We start from the raw sequence: 24,271 nt of genomic DNA, 5'->3' as shown, positions 1-24,271 counted from the left end.
CATTTCTGTGTCTCTTTTGACCCCCTCCCCCATGAAGTGTTTTATAATTTAGTAGGAACTTAGGATGTATATAGCAAATAAATAGAAGCATAAGAAAAAAAAATCAGTAAAAAAACCAAGTTTTTGACGTGAGAGTAAATTTGCTGTTGAGGCCATCTGGCTTTCTTTAAGGTGAGAGAACATCTGTGTGGGGGGGCCCAGTGGGGGCGAGGTTGGTGTTCAGACCCTGGGGGATCACTGGGGGACCTCCTGCCACTCAGCGCACCCCTCTGATTCTCCCCCCCCCCCCCCCCGAAGCCACCTGGCTGCCAAAGGCTCCAGCCCAAGAGGGACCAGCGGATCGGTAAATAGGACTTGGCTGCTGCAGGAGACTGGGGGGAAGTTGGCCCAGTGCTCCTACATGATGGCTTTATGGTCCTGGAGCAGCTACAAGCCCGAGATTGCTCCTACCTCCCACCCCATTCAGGCAGTCCCAGCATTTCGTTCCCTCCAATTAACTGTGCATAACAACAAGGAGTGAAACCAAGTGAATTAAGTAATAATTTATCATATTCAGTTCACCATTAACAGCCATCTAGTGTTTCCTTTGCCCTTTTAAATGAGACTTTGTTCTGATGCTCAGCTCTTCTGTGTATTCCATAAGCTTTTAGAGAGTGCTTTCCCTCCCTCCTTGTCTCCCTCTCTCCCACCCTCCTCCTGCTTTTCCTTGAGCTTTGAAAAACAAGTGTCTTTCTGAAAGCAGCTGAGCCATCACCCATCTAGCGTCTTTCATCCCATTTAATAGCGAACTCGAATGTTAATTTATGAGCATCCACTCCAGGCTGGGTGCTGAGAGATGTAAGGGAAGAGGATACAGTCTTTGCTCTGGGCGGCTTTTAATCTAACTGAGGCAATGAGACTCGTCCAGCATGAAATGGTCATAGGAGAAAGGAAGGGACAGTGTTTGTCAGTGACAGTAAAGTAAGATATTTCTGTGAAAAAGCTCCTTGAAGGGGAGAACTTGAACTGAGTTCTGAATGTCGATGTGAATTTGGGAAGGAAGTCGGGGAGAGGGCAGCCCATGCGGGCGTCTGGCGGGGACATGGCTGGCATTTGGGCATGAGCCCCCATCTAGCACCAGGGCAGGTGAGGTGAGGTCAGGGAGGTGAGCCGTAACCAGGCCAGTGCCAGTTAGGGGGTCCCTTTGCCTGCCTGCTTGCTCGTTTGTCTCCTCTTGCCTGTAAGCTTCCCTTTCTTAACCCCATGGTTTTTGGCGTATGGCGAGCTCAACCTCACAAAAGAAATCAGGTAGTGGCCTCAATGAAGTTTTAGGTTTCCTGGGTCTATTTACTTCCACATCTTTATTTTGCTGGGCTGTGTGTGTTTGTGTGTGCACGCACACGCGTGTATGAATGAGTGTGAATGCATACCTGGGCTCTCAGGGACCTGCACCGGATACTCGTGTTTCTGGGTTGGGGCTGGGGAGGCGAAAACAGAACTGGGGCAGTAGGGGCTGAGTCACTGAGGCTCTGAGACCCTGGCTCCGCACCCCGCCCCCCACAGGGGTTCTCAGTGCAGATCTGCCTCTACCTCAGGGCCTGTTGGGCTCCCTGATGGTGGAGGATAGGTCCAAGAGTGGGGAGGTGAGGGAGCCGGGGTGCTGTGGGAGGAGTGGGTCAGGGGCTTCCCAGGAGCAGGACTGCTAACGGGCCAGACTGGCCAGAGCACCGATAATCCGAGAGAGCAAGCGGAAGAACGAGAAGCCGTGGAGGGACCCCAGTGCTCTGCACACTACGCTCGCTTCGAGTGTCTCTTGGCTAAAATGTCTTAAAAATAAAACCTCGAAAACAACAGCAACAACAATAGTTAAGATTTCTGTTATCCATTTTAATTTCTAAAATTAAATGTAAAATTGACAGCAAAAAAATAAATAAATAAAACAATGGTACCTTTAATTCTAAATGATGGCAATCCAAATGTGGAGACACATTTATTTACCAAAATGACTTTTGCAGAGAGCATGTTATTTCTTTGAAAGGAATATTCAGACAGATTGCTTGAGGTGAAGGGTAAATCTCCAAGGGTGTGCATTTAAAAAAAATAGAGAGGGTATTTTTGAAACTGTTATGCTAAAGGCATTGAAAGAAATTTGCCTCATTCCCCCGAGGAAAGGTGGTAGCGAACTGAGGTGAATAGAAAGAACTGGGGGTCTAGGGGGGCTGGGGAAGCCAAGAGGGATGTGGATGCGGCAACAGCAAGGGGGTAGGCAGGTGACTGACCTGTTGCAGGTAAAAGGACGCCTACCCGAAATGGTGACAAATGGCCACAGGGTCGAGCTCGCCTGGGGGTTTGGTCGGGTCCCCTTATATGAAGGTAGCCAGAGGAGTTTTTGTGCCCAGGATTTTAGAGAGAGAACTGAGCCTCATGAAGTTCAGGTTTTGCCCTGAAGTGATGAACCCAAGGCCACATGCCAAACTGAGGCAGAAGGTCTTCCTGTTTCTCCTGTGACACCCAGCCATCCTGTGACACTCAGCCTTCTGTGACACCCAGCCATTCTGTTTCTTGTGAATTGTAACTTGAATCACAGTCGCAGACACTGTCTCTCTTCTATACACATTGTGAATTCTTTCCAGATGCACTTAAATTTGCTCCCAAATACCAACATCCACTTTCTACCTAGTCAGGAAAAAGCAGAGAAAGCTGACCAAAAGCACTCAGGGCATTCGTCTTTAGGGGACACTGAACCAAAGCCCCTGGACCACCTGCGGCCTCTAAGAGATGGTGGATTGGGGTAGGGAGGGGGGACAGGGATGGGGGCTGAGGAAAGCAGCCTCACAGCCAGGTCAGACGTGACCCTTGTCATAACTCCTTTCCTCCGTGGGTTCTCTGAGGGGCAGCAGCGAAGACAGCTGATGTCCCAGCAGGCCGCCGAGTTTTCGTTTAGAGCCGGGATCTGTTCTTCTCTTCCACAAGCTTGGTGGTGCTGCCCCTTTAAGACTTTTCCATGCCCTTCTCTCTTCCCTTCCTCCCTAACAAGAGCAAACAGAGAAGAACGAAGCCAGGGTAGATTGAGAAAATATTTGAAACCTATTAAGTGTGGCTACAAGTTTATCGTGATTCCTAAGTTAATTATATCCTTCTTGACGTCCAGCCAGTCCCTTCGCCGGGCTTCCATGTAGACTTGGCCACCTATTCCAGTCTCAGGCTGGCGGCGTGCCGGCCTTGTTCCTTCCCTCCCTCCTTCCCACCAACGCCTCCCCCTCCCTCCTGCACAAATCAGTCAGCAGTCCACTGTAGCTCCTACTTGCTGGAGCATAATGTGGTAGGGGCTGTGGTGGATATAAAGAATTTGGATTGTGGGTGTATTCGTGTCCCTGTGTGGGGCGGGGACCTAGCGGGAGACCATGTATGTAAGTGCTAACTCTTACCACAACGACATACATTTATTTCAGTTTGTACTTTACAAAGCGTTACCCAAGATTACTTAAGTCTCGTGAATATTTTGTAGTGTAGGTGTCGTCAGTACCATTTCTGGATGAAGAAACTGAGGCTCAGAGAAATTTTTAAAGGAGATCACACGGCTATTAGGTGGCAGAACAAGGTGGAATTCCAGGCCCGGCGTTCGACTTCTAACTCGTGTGTGTGTGCGCACGCGCATGTTTCCTTTCTACGTTATACCGGATTCCGAATAACAATAGTTGTACCTTTGTGTAACATTTAAAAGTGTACAAAGGGAAGTTAGTACATACCGCCTCATTTATCTTTGAAACATTGTGATGCTGGCGCCGTCCCCATTCGGAAGTTCTTTAGGAACCGTTCCTCCCAGATCCATGCCCAGGTTGGCAGCGGGAGCTGCCTGACCTCCACCGATGGGCTCCGAGTCAGGCCCCTGAGCCAGGCGGGGTCACTCAGCTCCTTCCCTGGGAAGTCTGTGTCTGGGAATGAAAGGGATCAGCATGTGAACACTGTGGTCGAGGGCGGCCGTGTTCTGTCAGGTCAGCGAGGACCAGAGGCAGCCAGTGTGAAGTGAGACAGGAGAGCAGAGAGGCTGGGGAAGAGCTCTGGGAATGAGAGATGAGACGGGCCTTCTGAGGTTCCTGCAGGTCTTCACCTTTTCACCCCGTTTGATGTGTGTCTGCAGGAACCTCTCTTTCCTCGGATTCTATGTAACATCCTTGTTCTCTGCCAGTAAAGTCTCTTTGTTGCTAATACTGTGTGCTGGGCTTAGGATGTTGAATACTTGCAGCCAAAGGAATCGTCAATAGTGCATATTAGAAAATGGAGGCAGAGCGATCTAAATGTTAACTATAGGAAAAGGAAGGATCTGTGGAAGTTAGAGGATGGAGCAGTTTTCACTGTTGTGCGTGATCTGGGCATTGAAGCTTTTTTGCTCAGTACATACCTGTACGTGCAAACCCTGTGGAGGGGAGAGAATACACAGGAACCATCTTTTAGAAGTTTCCTAGTATAGCAGGTGCTTTGGGACGTCTGTCACATTCCCTTGGCCTACCTCTGATTTCAGCGAGAGCTGCGGTGGACTGTTCCCACATGCTGACAGCATTCCTGCCTCAAGGGTTTGCCTGGCTTCCCTTGGCTGTTCTGTCCCAGTGCTCTCTCCAGAGCCCTGGGAGCGCTCTCAGCCCACGAGCGGGCAGAGCCCAGAGATTTGGAGGTCAAAGGGAAGTAAATGCCTAACTGGACGAGGAGGATCTGCTTCAAGATGGCTCACTCACATGGCTGGTAAACTAGTGCTGGCTATTGGCAAGAGATCTCGGTTCTTCCTCACATGAAATCTCCACACGGCTGATTGAGTGTTCTCACAGCCTGGTGGCTACTTTCCTCTAGAGGGGTAATCCAAAAGAACGAGGAAGAAGCCACCTCGCCTTTTATGACTGAGCCTTCAGAAATTACACATCGTCACTTCTGCAATGTCATGTTGGTTATAGCTGTTTAATTTGGTCTGAGACTACATAAGAGCACGAATATCAGAGCTGAGGGTCATTGGGGCCATCTCGGAGGCTAGGGTAACATGATGTCCCTGCGGACAACCCTCAGCCAACAGGGGATATGAGCCAGAAGATAAATGCCCAGCCTCCTAGTTCTCAAATACACCCTACATGGTTGCCGAGAGGCTCCCCAGGGAGGCTGAGCCCCAGTAGGCCATAAAGTAATCATCTCAAGTGCACATTCTTTTTCACGTCTTCTTAGACTTTATTCCTCCCTCTCTCACCCCTGTTTCCTGTGATCATTCCCAAATAAATTCCTGCACCGAAGTGCTTGTCTAATGCTTTTGGAAAAATCCAAACCAAAACGCAAAGATAATATCTAAAATAATTTTGAAACAGTGTGGAACTGACCATGAAATTATGTGACACACTGTTCCATCGGAGTGACACGGGAAAGGCTTCGTGGAAGTAGCAGGACGTGGAGGGCCTGGGGAAAGCAGTGAGGATGAAGGCAAGAGGAGGGCAGCCCTCGCGATACGCGGAGTGGGTGCAGGACCCGAGCAGCGCGGGGCGCAGAGAAGAGCGAGATGCGCTGGAGCAGGACCGCTCAGTGTGGGGGACCGTCTACCAGGAAGGGGCTGGGGCGGACTGTCCTCTGGGAAGGCCATCGTGCCAGTCTGGATATGGGGTGAGAAGGGCTTGTACTAGGCGAGGCTGGTTGGAAATGAAGGACGAGAGTGAAGAGCAAGACGTGACAAAGGAGGCCCCGCCGGGGCTTCCTTCCGGAACCAGACACCTAGGATTGAGGAGCCAGGGCCGGGTCTCAGAAAGGACCGTGGGGAGGTTCGCAGTTCTTTTATTCGTTCACAAATAATTATTAAGCGCCTATTAAATGACGTGTACTGTTGTAAGCATGGGGCCATAGCAGTGAACAAGGTCATAATAGTCTATCTTCCACAGCCATGTTTTCTATAAGGTTCTACCAAGGAATCTCCCAGAGAACCCTGAAGGTAAGTGCTTCCTAGGAAATGGATTCTGTGCTTCCTCAGAGCTGTGTCCCCAGAATAACTCACAGCCGGTTCCCCCACAAAAGACCTGTTGTTCGCTTTGGCTACTTGCGTCTTCTGCTACGGCATCATGCCCTCGGCATTCCCCGTTAGCATCTGTTTGTTTGCACGGTGGATGTCTTACTGTCAGCGAGACGTCAGCAGTGGTACACATTAAGGAAACAAGACTCGATGGCTACAGAGGAATCATTAAAAGCGTACGACAGTGCCAGTGTCATGTCTGTGCCTCAAGACAAGTTCAAGGTGAAACTCTTCAGAGGAATTCAGGTGGTGTGCAAGGTCATGCACAAGCCTCCTCTTCCTCTATCCTCTTCCCTTTGTCAACACTCCATCCTCATGAAACCGCCCGAGATTCTCTACACGTGCCCTGTTCTTCTAGGCCTGTGTGTCCTCGCTCACGCTCTTCCCGGAAAGCCTATCCCCGCTTTCCAGAGACAAGTAGTTCTTATTCATCCTCTGAGCCTCAAATCCCATCTCCTCTTAGAAGGCTTCCCAGAACGAGTTGTTCCCTGCTGCATGCTGGGAACTTGGTTGCACCTTGCTTGCAGACTTTTGATGTGCTCTCTCTTGTTTTTTTGTTTTGTTTGTTTTGTTTTGTTTGTTTGTTTGTTTGTTTGTTTTTAGTTCTTTATACACCTTTCACTGTTGTACAATGGACTGTATGCTCCTCAAGGGCTCAGGTCTTATTTGGGTATTTTCGGGTCCTCTGCAATGGTGGAGGTTCAATGTCATCTTTGCTAAGTAAACATATGGGAGGTGTGGCCTCTGCTAAACCTGCTTCACCTTACTTGGCCACTGATGTTGAAGTTGGTCAGCTTATCAGATGGCAGGACTGAGACTAGCAGGGCTGGCTGCCTGCTAGCACTAGAGGGAGGTGACAATGCTCTATGGCTTCAGGGATCCAAATGCGGGGAGTGGTGGGGGGGCATCCTGGCCATGCTCTGATGTCTCTTATTATGAGGACTCAGCACAGGTGCTCTGCTCCATCTGTCAAATGCAAGGAGAGGTGAGTCTGGGCAAAGTCCTGAATGCAAGTCCCGTACTACTCGGGTGGCCTCTGTATTATTCTTTGTCACTTAAGTCCTTACATTTAGAATCATTTGCATTTACCTCAAAGATGGATATGGAAAGATGTTCTGAAACTTAAGAGCAAGAAGTCTGAATGTGACTTAATAGCTTAGGAAAATAATGTTTGCAAAGAGTTTATCTTTTAAAAGGCCAGAGCCTTTTTAAGATAATGGGTTTAGAGGTCTCCTTTACCTTTTCAAGTGCACACATTTTTATCTGTGTAAAAAAATTGCTCATTAACTCTAAGTACTTCTCCTATTCTTTGGTCCTCTCTTATTCTGAGAGTCTCCCTAAAATCAGGTAAGGGCTTGGAATTTCGGATCACTGCTTTGAAGAGTCAGGTCACATACGCTGCCCAGGCCTAGTACTAATCCCATGTCGGATTGCAGTTCCTCTCTGTGGGATCTAGGTGTTGAGTCAGCAGAGGGAGAAAAACAACCAGGCATTTTCCTTCTTAAAAATTAACAGATACTTCTATCTGGTCTTTGCAGAGTGTTTTTACAGCTATTATCGCATTTGCTTCTTAAGATTAAGGATGTTTGAGAGAATTATTCCGTTTTATCAGGAGAAAATTAAGGCTCAGAGAAATCGACTGATCCATCCAGTACCGTGCAGCTCGTAGTGGTGGGGCTGGGACTGATGCCAGTTCTTTTGACTAGTATTTAGTGTCCCTTCTGGCAGGACCGAATCTGCCTGTGATTCCAACCCGACACTCCTTTAAACACCTACTTCCTACCTCCTGCCTCTTTGTAAACACGCATCTTGTATTCTTTGTCACAGTTGGCTGTCAGCTAGCCTCTGGAAGGTGACAATGACTGAAAATAGCTTACAATGTGACACTTCTCAGAGAGATTTGAATTTCTTTCAAGAATTAACAAAACAGGCGTATATATACGGGGTAGTTTGGGTTTGGTGATAAGTCCGTTGTGAAGATGCTTTGGTGGCCAAGGGGTCTTCCTGGTGTCCCTTATGACAACCGCATACACAAGCATGTATTTCCCTTGGTCTGACACCCCCAAGTTGATGGTACAAGAGAAAAGACCAGAGGGGAAGCTGAATGGGTGCCTTAAGAACAATTTCACATTATGGGCCTCAGGCGGTCCTGGGTGCGAGACCCTAGGTTAGGGGCCTGCAGGCTAAGCCGAACGCAGAAGCCCAGCATGGCTGTCACAGACTTTTCTGTATCCTCTCACCCACTTGGATGAGGCCAAAGGAAAAAAAAAACAACCTGTTTCTTTATTAATGATGCTTTCCGCAGAGTTAGATTAAGCACTGATTAAAGGCGGACGCTTCCAAAGTATACATGTAAGTACCATCTTAGTCACTTCTCCGGTTACAGGGTTTCCTACACGATTCTTTAAAATCACTTTGGCTCTCTTCCCGTTTGCTTTCCTCCCCACTCTCCACCCAGCCTCCGAGCTACTCCTCCCGAAAGGGCTCTGACTGCCAGGAGCGGGGAGCTCGGGCTCCGAAGAGAGCTTCAAGAGATACCACTGGGGCTGCTGTCTGGAGCCACCGTACCAGAAAGCAGGTAAGTCCTCTGGACTGGGGGCAGCCCTGTCCTTCCATCCTTTCAAGGCTGGACTTGCCACTGTGGAACTTGCTCTGTTTTGTTTGTTTGCTTTTTCATTAGGACGGAGAATAGTCCTTTTCGTAACCATTTCCTGCTTAAATTAGAGGCAGAGACTAGGTACAAGATACGCGCGGCTCTGCGATGGGGTCCATCAGGTGGTTGTCCTCCTTTCAAATGCTCCGAGAAGGCCTGGGGGCATGGGGACTGGAGATGGCTGGCTGGCCTGATAGATGCTTGCAACGTGGGGCTTTGTGTCAGAAACTGGACTTTTCTAATAAAGATGCGCTCAAGTCTTGTCTCCATCTGAGGCTCTGGTGCAGTCCTCCAAATATTTTCTGAATTCCCTGTACCCAGTTAACTTAATCAGAAATTAATGTGTACTTTTTTTTTCCCCCCTGAAGAAATAGCAAACTGATCTTGGCATTGGTTTTAGATTGAGATCAATTGTGTTAAAGTCTGTTAATGTTCATTTGCTTTCTGATTTTCTTACATAATCTATGCCAGAGGAAAAGGACTTTATTTTTCATAACACACATTAGTGAACTTGGCTTATATGTCACGAAGTACAAGAACTTGTTGTTCAGACCACCACCCAAACGGACAAAGGGCCTCCTAAAGTATACACCTACCATTGGGCTGTCTGGTTTAGGTGGGAAGGAGGGTGTCATGGTAGCGCCAGTGGAATACATATGGGAGTGACATGTGATTGGGGAGGTGGCAGTGAGGCTGATGTCCTGGGAAGCATGTCACACACAGTGAGAGTGCCATAGACCCGGCCCAGCTGGAAGCTGTGTGGCTTTCTCCTGATTCCTTTCTCTCGCTTCCTTGGGATGTCTTAACGTGGAGTATGAAGAACTAGGCGGGTAGGTGGATTGCATGGTGGTGATAATTTGGGATTAAGATTCTCCAGCACTCACACGTGTGACCATAGGCAAGTATCTCAATTTCTCTAAGCCCTCATGTTTTGTTCTGTAAAATGTAGGTGTTATAATAATATCCACCTTATGGATTTTTGGAGGAATTATAAGAGATAATCCATTTAAAGCATTAGACACAGTGCTTTGCTCATAGCTTGTAGCTCATATTAACCTCAGGGTGGGCTTTGGCATTTCAGGTTGTGTGGACCAGATTCATATCAAAATGTTCTGGGCGTGCAGTTGGAAACCTTTGGTGACTTCCCCAGGGACTTTGTTTACTTTTAGGGTAAAGTATGAGGATCAAGTTGTCCATTTTGGCTCCTACAGAGAGGGAAAACTAGGGAGAAACACTAGTCAGGGAAAGTAGGAGGTCGAAACTCCTGCCTGTCAAGAGAAGATCACAAATAATTCACCTTAATTCCAGATGAACATTCAGTGATACCTATCATCGTAAAAATGTTTGTGATAACACATTAATTGAGACGTTCACGATGTGAAATTGTACATACATGACAATGATGGCTGTGTAACTATGCACAAAAAGAAATATACCAAAATGTTAGAACTTGCGTGTATTGGGTGGCTTTGGTTTCTGGGTGTTATTTCCTTTCCTTGTTTTCTAAAAAAAATTTTTTTTAGTGGACAACTCTGTAAGGGCCATGGCAGGAAACAGATGGCACATTCAAACTGGGCATTTTTAGGACCTTTTATTAAAGGGACATTTTACGAAGGTACGGGCAGAGTTCAGGAGCAGAAACAAGCGAGGGTGCAGCGGGGTGAGATGCCATCACATCTCACATCTGAAGGGGCAACAGACGGAGGTGCTACAGGACTGGAGAGGGAGCTGTGTGGATGGGCCGCCTGATGGAAGCTGTGGCTCACGGCCGCCATAATGGAGAGAGTCGGGGAGGAAACCCTGACCTCATTCTCTCCCGTTCTCTGGGTCTCTTGCTGGTGCCTCTCACTGTCCAAACCCAACCAGAAACCAGAGTTCAAGGGACCCCAGTGAGGGGTCCACGTGGATCAGTTTCATGGGCACTGAGCAGGGTGGAGAAGGATGGGAGCGATCTGGAGGGTAAACTGAAGATGTCCATCATAATGAGGTTATATAACTTTTATAATTATGGGAAGAGTCATAAATAAGAAACAAAACCCTTTGCTACCCTCAGTGCTTTCACACATGCATACACCTACCTCCTAACTCCCAGCTCAGTGACTTTCAATTCTTTATAACCGTGCCCTCCGGTGGGTCCCACAGTACCCAGTGCCCCCCCTTAGTGCGGCCATACTCATTGTGTGGTTTCATCCTCTGTCCTTGATTTACCTGATGCCTCACACTACTGTGGAAGCCTGGAGGACTGGGACGGTGTTTTATCTCAGGTTGCAACCCCAGCACCCTGCAAGTGAATGAATGAATGATTGGAGTTCAGATCTAAATACCTCTATAAAGCTTATAGATGTGAAGTAAAGCCTGGAGCTGCCTAATCTTAAGTGCAAGTGAATTCCTGAGGGATTTAGGGTCTCCACTTTGGGAAGTGAGGCCTTGGCCCTCTTTCCTAGGTAAGTGTTTGTCTTGCAGCCTCCTCATGGGAGTCCCAATCTCTGTGATTTCCCCTGTCACTGGCCTCCTGCTTTAGGGCTGCAAGTTGCGATTATGCTTGTTTGCTTTATGACTCAAGGAGATTTAGAACCTGTCGCTGTAGCTGATATTTTGACTCTCTGTTTTGAATCAGAGGATGTTTTGAGCCCTTAAAAGATTTTTGCATTCCTTTTGCAATCCTGCAAAAGTAACACATACAAGCACATAAGTGAAATAGCTCAGAAGGAAAGTGTTGAGAAAGATATAACATGAAAAACAAAATGTCTCCACCTGCACCGATGTACTCAGTCGCAGTTTTAACCATTTCAGTTTTTTAGTCTTTTTGTCATTCATTGTCTCCTTAACTCTAAATAATTCTTATACTTTTATTTCTCGATTTTTCAAGTTTAAGCAGAAGTTATTGGATCATCCCCAAGTGAGATGAGGGATTTAGCTTATAGACATTAATCTTTCTGCTATCCTCATGATTATTCCAGATTTTTTACTTAAATTTTTAATTTGAATTTGTACTCAATTATCTGCATAATTTTAAGGGGTAGATTTACACTTGTATTCCTTGATCTCTCAACCTTCCTTAGACTGTCTCGATTCTCCAGTGCTCAGGATGAGGAAGTTGGTGCCTCTGAGCTTCCCTTTATTTTTTCTCTCCAACCCCAGCTGGTAATAAAATTGTATAACATTTATCACATTTGAATTCTATTCTGTAATTGTAATTAATTCTGCTTTATCTATAGATAGATCATTAAAATTTATAACGAATATGTGACTTTTATGAAATAATAATTTTGTAACTACTGGCCTCTAAAACCAGGTACCATGTTTGAACCCGTAGAGAAAGGGATGAACTCTGATGCCACTGACCTTCTGCTGCATGAAAGAGAATGTTGCAAGTGTCAAGGCTCAGTGGACTCTCTACTTTTAGTTGAATCAATCGCTTATTAAGCCGATTGAAATGCAGTCATCCCGAGATTTTTTTTTTTTTTTTTTTTTTGCAGTCTTGGGTTAGGTATGCTGTGTCTTGGATTCCATGCATCCTCCTTTTTTTTGGATTCTCTTTTATTGTTTAGGAGCAAACATGCAACTAATTTTTTTGTAAAGAGTCATTTAGTATCTGAAAAATTTCCTTTCATACTTGATTATTAGTAAGGCTTGGAAAATAATTCACTTAACTAATTTAATTTTTCAACCAATTTTCTATACAATGCAATTCATTTCCTGCACAGAAAATTTTCTGAATTAAGTATTTTTGGCATAAATTTCACAATGAAGATATGAATAATTCCAAATTTTATCAATTAAAGTATGCGCCATATTGATTTTTATTAATTTATTAATTTTGCACGTGTAGCCTATATTTCCACAGTCCACTTTTCCCTTCTTTTATTAAAAATATTTGATTTTTTATCAAATATTTTAGTTAATAAGAAAATTTTACTGCATGTGTTTTATTTTGTCAGATATATTTGAGTTGATAATTTTCCAAAAATCCGGAGTCAGTTTTTAGTTTTCAGTGTTACCTTTAACATGTGGTTCTTTAGTTATTTCATCCTCTATAACAAACTTTAATGTATGTCATTTCAGGGATTGTCAGTTTTATTTTGTGTGTGTGTGTTTTTATTTCTATCATGTCTCTTTCCCTCAAGAACCTAGGCAGAATATCCCTAGGGTCACAACAGCAGACTCAGAGTGTCCAGTTTCTTTTTTAATAGCCTCATTATTATGGCAGCAGCCCTCTAATAGATTCCTTGCTGTAAGTTAGCGAAAGGTCCAGTTTTTGCATACAGGGTCTTTCCTCATCCATTTCATAGGATCAGCTAGCATCCATATGCCATTGGCCTGCAAAAGAATTCGTCCCTGTCTTAAATGTCTTTCATGAGCTCCAGAGCCAAACACAATAGAATCTCATTATATGCCCACTTCATTTATACAAATTCAATTGTACATGTTTATGAGAGATAGAAGAGTAGAATGGAAGGGAAGAAGAATGGAGAGGACGGGAGGGGAGAGAGAGTAATTTAAGTAGTATGGCCAATTCCACCATCCAAGCACATCTGAATGAATGGGACAGAATGCAGTGAATCTACGGTTCCATATTTCATTTCAGTTGACATAACGGCTCACATTCTGTGAACATCACATTGCCCTTATTGTGTTTAGAGACACATATGTTGCCTTTATTTAATCCCTTAAACACAATCCAAATACTTTGGGGATTAACTGAAGAAAGAGTGATGGGTTCTAGCATAGAAGGAAAGCTGGCTGCATTGAATTTGCTGACCAATGAGTTGTGATGTTTCTTCAATATTCCTTCCTGAGGGATTGTCAAGGGAAGTTTTAACAATGTTAGTTTGAGTTTTTCCCCTCATGTACTATTTTCAGAGCCTAATGTATAAGCTGTGATTCTTTTATATTCAAGTGACTCCTGGTTCTCCCCACTTGCTGGTCCCACAAGCATCAACCCTATGCGTTTTAAACTGAATTTATTCCCTCCAAAGCTTCTTCCTTCCTTAGTGCTCTCTGTCTGAGTGAGTGGCACTGCTGTTGACCCAGCTGCCCCAGCCGGGAACTTTGGTTCCTTATTGTCCCTGAAATCCCTCACTTCCCATTAATCACTTGTCAAGGCTATTTCTTAAGCAACTCTCAGGTCCATCCACTCCACAGTCCTCAGCGGTTGTGATTTGTTTCAATAGTTCCCAAGATCATTTCTCCAATTCTAGCCTCTCCACTTCCTTCACCACCCCATCCCATGTCCTGTTCATTCTCACAAGTTAGAGGGATATTAAAAGCAAAAACAAAAACAAAAACAAAAAACACCGACAGTATTACTCCTCTGTAACAACAACAACAACAACAACAACAACAACAATAATAACAATAATAATAATAGCCCACCCTTTAGCAACTCCTCATTACCCTCAGGGTGAAGTCTATGGTCTTTACTAAGGATTTTTGGGCCCCTTGTGCTCTCATATTGCTAACTGGAGCCTTATCCGACCGTTCTGCTCCACAAAATCCCTTTTCCTGGCTAATAAAACTTGTTGACAGGCATCATATTCTTTTTCACCCAGGGGTCCCTATGCGTGCTATTTGCTCCTCTTGCAACAATTTCATGTTCCCTTTTTTCTTATCTAAGTCTGATATCTCCTTCAGGTCTTGACTGAGACATTAAAGCTTTGGCAGACCATCTCTGATTCCCCAAAATTAGTTAGACACCTATCCTATGCCAAGATGTAGCACCCTCTACTTCTCACTATAGTAGCATTTGTCTTACTCTAATGTAATCTTCTGTCTTTTATCTGTCTTCTCCGCTATACCCGGGCAGCATAATTGTAGGATCAGGAGGAGGGTCTGTGTTTTTTTTTCACCATTGGAGCCTAACATCATGCCCAGAACTAAGCGAATGAACAAACCAATGTTGTTGGAGTCCTGGTCATAAGTTCCTGGAGCGGTTTGGGAGTCTGTCCTAGATTGGAGTTCAGTAAATAAGAAAAGAGAGGATGGCTGGCATGGGGAACAAGGGCATTCAACCTGAACACTATCACTTTTCCTAAGAGTCAAGTTTTCAGCTTGGGGCTGTAGAGAAAGTCCTAGTAGAAGGAATTTTCAGGGATAGGGGCTGGGAGAATTATCATCCCATGGTAGAGTGACCATCTTAGCTTTGACAAGTCCTTTTTGCTTTCTTGGGGTCTTACTTCTGCAGGGTGTGGGTCCCAGAAGTAAGAGAGCTGGCACAGGGTCATAAATGTTAGCATGAATGTTCGTGCCTGTGTTCATGGCTCTTTCGTTTCCATTCCATTCCATTTTAAGAACTTTGTTGACCAAAATATGAGAAAAGACCTATGTGCTTAGTTTTGATTCTGCAACTCATAGTCTTGGGCCACTCAATTCCCTGTTACTTCCTCTCCTCTTCACACGGTGCCACTTGTCTGCCATCTGCAAACCTCGCTTCAGCAGTTCAGCTGGTTGTCCTACTGTCTTGATCCATGCTTTGGTCTCAATTTTAGAGACTGGGCCTCTTCCGCCCCTTGTTCCCAAACTCAGTTCCCTCCTTATCCCCGATCCTCCAGGAATGATGCCCTGCTTTGGTCTTCCTGTGCCCAATGTTCCTGCTGCATTCGCGGTGGTGGGCACGCCTTCTGACCTGTCCCGCATCGAATAAGCTGCCAAGTCCTTTCGCCTCAGTATCAATTCTTGTGGACCCCCATGACATCGTCTTTGGGAGTGGAATCCCAGAGCTGGCTGTGTGATTTCTACCTTGCAGAGCTCTCTGAGGATCTGCCACTGCTCGTCTCTGTCCTAAGGGTGACGATGGATGACTGGTGCTACCCAGTGATTTTCCCAGATGCGCGGAATTTCCGTCCCTTCACTTCTGACTCTCTGGCTGCAATTGAGAAGAGGATTGCCATCCAAAAGGAGAAAAAGGAGCTCAAAGACCCAACAGCGGCAGAACCCCAGCCTCGACCTCAGCTTGACCTGAAGGCCTCCAGGAAGTTGCCCAAGCTGTATGGTGACATTCCTCATGATCTGATAGCGAAGCCCCTGGAAGACTTGGACCCATTCTACAGAAACCATAAGGTAGGTCCATGGGGAGTTCTAGCCATGCTACTATAACTGGTGGTACCAGGATCTCCAAACACCAGTCTTGGAGTTCGCAGAGCGCAGGCCATGCTTCTCCGTTGCTGTCACCCCGTTTTTGCCTTCATAATCCTGAGAATTCCTTTTAGTCCTCATTTTCTCTGTAATGCAGGTCTTGGGGAAGAGCATGAAGACTAGGAACCCCGGGAAGGTTAAAAAGAGAGCAGAGAAAACATAAAATGCTGTTAGGAAAGAGGACTGGACTAGCAGTCAGAAAAGTGGGGGTGTAGCCATTTCAGGTGATTGGCTTTATGACTTTGGGTAAATCACTTCGCTAATCCTCATTTTTTCTAATCCGGACAATGGGAATAACGCCTGCTTTCCCTACCTTACAGCGTAGACATTTTATGGAAGCATTTTATAAGTAGTAAAGCATTATACCGGTATGAAGGATCAATGTTACTCTCCAGAAACGTCCACTTCAGCAACAAGAGTTTACCTCAAAAACTTTTTAGAGTTTACCCCTAAAAAGCCTTAGGAAATAGGCTGTTATTAGACTTATGGAGGTCAGAGTCCTAGATCAACACTTGACACATGATCAGTGTTCAATAAATGAAATCCGAGAATATGATAGTCAAGTGGGCATATGCAGATTATATATAAATCCCACGTTGATATCGCGATAAGCTTGCTATTTCATTTACTTGGATGTAGTGCTTGCAGGGAGATTCTAGTAAAAGTTCTTTAAAGGGGCTCTTGCATGAGGAAATGTGAGCTCTGGCCTCCTCTGATGGCTGTTTGAAAGCCTGAGGCAGTGAAAACAGTCCTCTGCAGACCATCCTTTTAGGAAAGGCTAAGAAAACCTTGCCCCTATCACCTTACTACCATGATCTAGCAGAGAATGGAAAACTCTTCTCACCAGACTGAGGTCAGGGGGGAAGGAGGCTGAGGAGTTTGAAGGAAGCCCTAGAAAATGTGGGATACTGAGATCATCCTTTGCTAGAAACCATGAGAAATCCATCTCTCCAAAGAAAGATTGCTTAGTTCGTATGTCCTTGAATTGGAATAGATTTAGGGCTGCCAGGTGAAGTGGGGACTGTGTATATGGAGGAAAGTGGGGTATGAATGGGAAGGACAAGAAGGGGGAAGAGAGATGAAGGAGCAAAAATACTCCAATATTTCTCTTTCTCCTTATGCCCCAGAATTCCAGGGCTTCTTGGAGACAGAGTTGTTGAATGTGGCTTAACTGCTGGAGGCCTCCTTTTACCTCAAGCTGGATAGGAGGACACCTGGGAGGGAGGGACTGTTCCCTGTTGTGGACAGTCCTGGGAGGACAGGCTCTGTTCTAGCCTGAGTGGATGTTCTAGAACCATCTCTTCTCAGCCTGGGTCCTCCCTTTAAATTAGAACACATGGTACTTGTTTAGACCTCCGCACACCCATGACCTCACACGACCAGTGCCCCCAGCAGTCATGTGAGGTATATGTGGTGGCGGTTGAATACCTTACAGGTAAGGAAACTGCAGACTTGAAGGGAAGTGGCTTATGCTAGGTCCAATATCTAGTAAGGGGTGGACCTGGGACTCAAACCCAAGGGCTCTCACTCTGGTCTCAGGTCACTTCCTTTCTTCAGAAGCTTCCATTTTGAATAACTACAGGGAAAGAGGTGGAGATATGTCAGTAAGCAGACAGAAGGAGCTGGTACCTATCATTTTAATCATTAAAACCCTGGCAAGTGTTGTTAACAACACCATTAGTTGAAAATTTTAAAGCAGTCAGAGGAGACATGAATAAAATATCAAAATCAAAGGACACAGAAACAGAGACATATCATGTCGCCTGTTAATTTGGAGTGACCTGCCTCAAGGAGAGGTTTACTCTGTGCCCTAAAATTGTCTTTCTATCCAAAGACAGGGCCCAGAATCCCCAAGGTGGGTCTTGGGCTCCTGAGCTCATGATTTTTAAAGAACCCTGTGGCCCATTTCATTTTGTTACAGAAGCAACAGAAAATATCCTAACCTACATGTGTCCCTGCAGCCTGGTGGTCAGCAGATGAGTAAGTTCCAGTGACTCAGTGAGTGAAGGGCGATGGTTGGCAGTGGACCTTGGTGACAAGGCCTGTCTTTCTATCTGAGAACATGCCCGATTGCATGTCGAGTGGTACTTTTTGCAAATCTGAAAGGAACAGTGACCCAAGAAGACAGGAATGACCCTTGGTCTGTGAAGGGTTTTGTAGCTAACAGCCTTAAGGACACATAAAAAGACAGCTTTATTAAACTTAAATAGAGAAAGGGAAGTCTGGAGTGAAAGTTAGAAGCCTATGAGTGGAAACTGTTGTCCAGGGTCTGTTTCCTTCCCAGAGCCCAGGAAGATGTTCTAGGAGGAAGTGGGCACAGGCTCAGTGTTCTTCATTGGGGCCCGACTGGGCACTTGGTCGGGGACAATGCACCATTTGGCAGGTCTGTCCTGGCTTTGGCATCTGTGAATTTACCCACGAAAGGCCAGTAGAGCCTCCAGTCATTGTGACAAACAAGCAGAAACACCCACATGCCTTTCCAGATGCCTTCTCTAGGGCTTCTTCTGCCAGCCGAGAACCATGGGCAGATTTGCCTCTATGTCCATGGGGGGAACTGGGGAGAGAGCAGGTCTGGAAACCTTGATGACTTTTTATTGAAGATCCTCAAGGTTAGAATTGATTGGCAGACTGTATCACGTAGAACTGCTGAAGCATAACTATATGGACTCTCTAGGTCCCTGACTATTCTGAGATTCATTACAAAGTTTTCATTAGTAATCAAAATAATTTAGAATAAGCTGCTGAATGTGACTGTTCAATTCATTTTCATCTTTTCAAGTTCTCTTCTAGTTCTTGTCTGTGTCAATACATACCATGCAGTACAATATGAAGAGCTTTGTTTCTCTAATTATTACTCTTCACCCCTATTTTTTTATTTGCAGGGCCCATTGTGCTCCATCTCTGGGGCCTCTGTAGTATTCTGTTGGGTGAACAATCCACAGCCCTACACTTATCTTGGGGCTCTGAGTGAGACCCGAGCCACACGAGGACATCTGTTGGTTTCCAGAGTCACTGTGTTGGCTGGTCAGAAGGTACCTCGGACTTCAGAGTGACAGCTCTCCAATGGTCCCACTGGATTTTCTCTAAATGAACTCATGATGAATATTGTTTAATCACTACATGTAATTCCCATTGTGTTTGTTCTTTTGCAGACATTTATGGTGTTGAACAAAAATAGAACAATCTACCGCTTCAGTGCCAAGCGCGCCTTATTCATTTTTGGGCCTTTCAATTCAATACGAAGTTTAGCCATTAGAATCTCGGTGCATTCATATCCTTTTGTTGCATGTTTTACTGAGTCCAGGTCATGGGAAAGTGCATGAGCAGAGCCCCAGGGTGTTCCCATGTTCGTTGAGTAGAAGTAGCTCATTTTTTCAGCGCATCCTGGCTGCCCCTAAAGCACAGCAGTGCCCACCTCCACCACCTCCAAACCACCCACCTTACTGAAAAATCACCTTTGACCTGGCAGCTTCGGAGGCCCCGGGACCCCAGAGCAGGGGCCAGGCCCTGCTCACACCACACAGCACTAGCAGAGGCCTTCCACACGTCTGACGGTCTGAGACTCACAGAAGGTGGTTCTTCGCTTCTAGGCGGGGCAGCTCTGCAATATAATTCATCCTCTGGTGCTCACACTCAGCTGAGAACTCAGCGTTGCTGGCCTCCTCCTTTTGTTCCATCCTCTTTCCCTTTTTCCAACTCCAGAGCGCACTCCTCCATTAAATCGCTGAAATAAAAATCCCCGTCTTCGGCTGCATGCCGTCCTGCAATGTACCTGCCTTAACGGACGCTGGTCACATTATTCAGCATGTTCATCATTTGCACTGTCATCATCAACTGCGTGTTCATGGCTACAGCTCGTGGTGGGAAGGACAACAATAACATAGAGACCGGCAGTGCTGAGTAAGTGTCTGTCCTGAGTTTTTAAACAAATACACCTAAAAGAATTATAACTACACCAGAGTTTAGAGACATAGTGAAAGAGAAAGTCACCCATAATCCCAACTCCCCCATCACAAATGCTGGTGGAATCAGTTTTGGTTTTGTGTGTGTGTGTGTGTGTGTGTATTAAGAGTGTCTTTAAAGATCTTTCTAAATTACATTGGTAATTAACAGTACGCATACCAATTTTATGTCAGCTTTAAGTGGTTTTCTTTATGCTTACATAAGCTTTCTAAGAATCAGTTTTAATTGCTACATATTATTTTGTCAGATGAATAAACCATAATTTACTTAATTATTCTAGTATTTTACTACTATAAATAGCATTGCAATGAGCATCTTTTTGATAAAGCTACTTTTAAAAAACTATTTTCTTAGGATAGAGCCTTAGAAATGGGTTTACTGGATCAACAGGTACATTTTAGTGCTTTTAAACATATAATTGATAAAAAATTTTACAAAGTTCGTAGCAATTAATCTGCCATCAGCAGTTGTACTATATTCTTGGAGGCATTACCTTTTTTTTCTTTACTTTATGAAGTTAAAAATACTTGTATTTCCTTAATTTCCAGATGGGTCGAATTTTTTAATTTTAGTTTGTAAATTATGTATTCCCATCTTTGCCCATGTAATGTTTTTGTTTTTGTTTTTTTTCCTGGTCAATTTGAATGCGTTCTTCGTATAATTAAAATATTAACTTTTTATACTTTTAATTGGTTATTCAGTCATGCAAGTTGATTTTTTTAGCTCAGAAATTACTATATTTTGATAAATATTCTCTTTTTGTTTTCTGACTTAACATATTTACTGCTTTAGTCTTTCAGGAATACACTGAATAATAAATTGAGTAAATATTAAGAGACCATTTATATCTATCACATATTTACTTATGTGATAGAGATCACCACAATCAACATACGGGACATTCCCACAACCTGCAAATGTTTCTCATGGCATTTTACAGCCAGTCCCCTGCCGCCACTCTCAATCCCAGGCACATACTGATCTGCTTTCTGTCCCTCTAAACTAGTTTTGCCTTTCCTAGAATTTCATATAAATGGAATCGAATGGTGTGTATGATACCATACTTTTGTGCCTGGCTTCTTCTACTTAGTGTAATGTTTTGAGATGCATTCACTAACTTTTTTTCCTTTTTTTTTTTTTTTTTGCTGAGTTGTATTTCATTGTATGGGTATGTCACAATTTGTTTTCTCATTCTGTTGATGGACATTTGGGCTGTTTCCAGCTTTTTTGGCTATTACAGATAAAATGATTAAGAACATTTCTGTATTAAAGTCTTTTTTTTTTTTTTTTTTTTGTGGACATGTTTTCATTTTCCTTAGATAAATACCTAGTCATGGAATTGCTCAATCTTATGATAAGTATATATGAGTAACTTTGTAAGAAACTGCCAAACTTATCCAAAGTGGCAGCATTGTTGTGTCTTCCTGCTGGCAATAATGTGAAAGTTTCAGTCTTTATTAATTTCCTCCTCAATTTATTTTGACTTTAATTTGCTCTTTTATTTCCGGCTTCTTAAGGTAGAAACTTAAATAGTTGGTTTTAGATCTTTCTTCTTTTCTGGTACAATTGTATAAAGTTATAAATTTCCATCTAAGCATTGCTTTAGCTGCATGGCACAAATTTTGATGCTTGTGTTTTTACTACCTTTCGGTTAAAAATATTCCCGGCTTTTTCTTGTGATTTCTTCTTTGTCCCATGAGTTATTTAGAAGTGTATTTTTTAATTTCCAAATATTTCATGTTTTCCTACTCGTCTTATTGTTATTGATTTCCAATTGAATTCTATTGTGGTTAGAGAATATACTCTGTAAGATTTTAATCTTTTGAAACAAGAGAAACTTGTTTTATGGTCTACCTTGGGGGATGTTTCATGTGCACTTGAAAAAGAATTGGATTCTGCCATTTTTTGGTATGATATTCTGTAAGTGGTTGGTTAGGTTAGGGTGGTTAATAGTGTCGTTTAGAACTGTTACACCTTTTCTGCTTCTATTGGTACGTCTACAGACTACTGAAGAGAGGCTTGCAATCTCCACCTGCGATTGTGGATTTGTCCATTCTCCCTTTTTTTTTTTTTTTTGTCAAATTTTGCTTCATATATGTTGTAGCACTATTATTAGGCACATGAACATTTATGATCTTCCTGGTGTATGCATTCTTTTATCATCATGAAATATCCTTTGTCTCTAGTAATATTCCTTTCAGTATTTGTTTTGTCTGATGTTAATGTAGCTACTTCAGCTTTCTCTTGCTCATTGTTTGTGTGGTATATCTTTTTCCATTCTTTTACTCTCAATCCTTTTGCGTTCTTGTATTTTTAGTGTATCTCTTATAAAGAGCATATAGTTGTTTTTCGTTTTTTATGAAGTCTGCCAAACCAATCTTTTGCCTTCTGATGGAATGTTAAGTTCACTTGCATTTAATGTCATTTTGCATATGCTGTTTTTTTACTAGTTTTCTATTGAGCTCATCAGTTTGTCATCGTTGTTGTTGTTCCTCGGCTTTTCTGTTTGTTGTTCTCCCTTTCCTGTCTTCTTTTGTTTTAATCAGGTATGTTTAGTATTTCATTCTAATCGTCTACTAGCTTTTTAGCTTCTTTGCATTATTTTTTAGTGGTTGTGCCCTCTCCGTTGCTGGGTGGTACCTGGAATCTGGTTAAGGCCAGCCAGCTTAGGAGCTGTGCCTTGGAGCTGGGGAGCATGGATACTCCTGGGAATAGAAACCATCCTGGCATCATTACTGGGGAAATGCTCTCCCCCTCGGAGAGTTGGCTGTTCCAAGTGAGGACCTAATGCGCGTTGCAGGGGCTGCTGCTTATTGTTTATTGCAGCGTCCCTGGAAGCCTTTGTGGTCAAAAGAGTGAGACCTGTGGAGGAAACAGATCCGGGAGGTGGCATTGTTCTTACAGCAGTGGTTTGCCCTGCCCAGCACTTCTGGCAAAATGTAATGAGTCCTCTCTTCTCATTAATGGGAATCAGTGGCCCAACTGGAAGCTAATTTGCTCAAGGTCATTTTCACTATTAAAAGTCCCACAAGGCAGAAATATGAAAAAACCCTTGTCTAGGCTTTAGGGAAGCAGAGAACGTGGAGGTAGGGGCAGGAAGTCGGGGCAGCTGCCGCTGTCCCTAGTGGCATTCAGACTGGTAGTGGATGCATGAAAGTGGGGCTGAGAAAGGCTTTTGAACATGTCCTCGTAAAGGGAGGCATGCAATTGAGTGCTTAGCCCAGGAGCGGAGAGTTCTTTCAGTGTTCTTTTGCCAGAAAACTTTTAAATGGGGAAATCGATTCCAAGTGAATAGTTCTCAAAGAATGAATGCAGAAGTCCCCTAGGACCAGGTGGTGGTGTTCTGTTAACCTGCTTGGAAACCACCATGACGCTGCTGAATACCCTAGCTATGTAGGGACTGACAGCAACACACTCCAGAGAGCCTCGTTTGCCTCGTGGGTTGGGGTTTTTCCATCACGGAGCTCCTAAGCCCTGCTTTTTGCTGGTGGGCATGGCTCTACTCCACATCAGATGTCGTCTTGGTCTGCCTGTCCCACCATTGGCCAGGCTTCTGCTGAAAGAGAAAGAACGGAGGGAGGTGGTCAGGCTAAAATGGCCATCAGCAGCTTCTGTCTCCTTTGTTTGAGATCTAAATGAAGACTTGCAAAATCCCACAAATTGGCAATTACAGCCTTTTCCCAAAGTATCTAGAACTTTATAAATTATATCTGAGTTTAAAAAGTGAGATTTCAGAGTGGACATTAATTAACCTGATGTGTTCATCTGTCACCTAAAAGGTGATTATCTTAGAAAAAGGCTGAAGCAGATTCATAACAATTTCCTCTCTTGGACTTGGCTGCTTTTTACAATTCTTAAGACCTTAGTTCTTTAGCTTTGAAGGCTAACAGTTGCTGGATATTCTACCAGAAAAGGGCCATTTCTTTTACTCTGAACTAACAAATTGTTTGAGTAAATTGTTTTGGTCCCAGAAGTGAAACCTGTGTGTGCGTGTGCGTGTGTGTGCGTGTGTGTGCACGTGCACATGTGCTTGCAGACCCAGCATTTTTGTCAGCCTGAGATTATAACAAGAGAGATAGGGTATTGTGTTTTGGTTGTGTGTGTGTGTGTGTGTGTGTGTGTGTGTGTGTGTGTGTGTGTGTTTGGGGTTTTTTTGGAAGAAGAGGAAGGGGGAAAAAGGAAAATAAAGGATAGATATGAGGAAGGACTCTGAAGAAAATGGAAATTGTTTTTTAAAAAATCGTAGCAAAATATACATAAGACTTACCATCTTAACCATTTTTAAGTGTATAAGTCAATACTATTGAGAACATTCACATAGTTCTACACTCACCACCACCATTCATACCCAGAACTCTGCATCTTGTAAAACTGAAACTCTATGGGCCTGTTTCTCAGAAAGCCTAACTACCAGAACTTGCCTTTCTGAACTCTGGTTTGCCGAAGACCAGAATGTTAAATGTCACATCGAAAAGGATAAAACCTCAGCGAGGCTAGATCAGATAGAT

General features: G+C 44.1%; 1 protein-coding gene across 7 annotated transcripts in view; it reads left to right on the top strand.

Moving 5' to 3' along the window:
* SCN11A (sodium voltage-gated channel alpha subunit 11) overlaps positions 1-24,271 on the top strand; it is a 115,678-nt gene that overhangs the window by 35,108 nt on the left and 56,299 nt on the right. For all 7 annotated transcript variants that reach the window (XM_016124017.2, XM_036219736.1, XM_036219730.1 and 4 more), the window contains 4 exons: positions 8,472-8,591; positions 15,412-15,725; positions 18,953-19,071; positions 19,596-19,700. In XM_016124017.2, coding sequence (XP_015979503.2) covers positions 15,459-15,725; positions 18,953-19,071; positions 19,596-19,700 — 491 coding nt within the window. In that variant the 5' untranslated portion in view covers positions 8,472-8,591; positions 15,412-15,458. The remainder of the gene's footprint in view (positions 1-8,471; positions 8,592-15,411; positions 15,726-18,952; positions 19,072-19,595; positions 19,701-24,271) is intronic.

This window comes from Rousettus aegyptiacus, unplaced genomic scaffold (assembly GCF_014176215.1).
Source record: "Rousettus aegyptiacus isolate mRouAeg1 unplaced genomic scaffold, mRouAeg1.p scaffold_m13_p_4, whole genome shotgun sequence".
Lineage (NCBI taxonomy): Eukaryota > Metazoa > Chordata > Mammalia > Chiroptera > Pteropodidae > Rousettus > Rousettus aegyptiacus.
The sequence above is the reverse complement of the archived record's forward strand: the minus strand, read 5'-3'. Positions and strand labels throughout refer to the sequence as shown.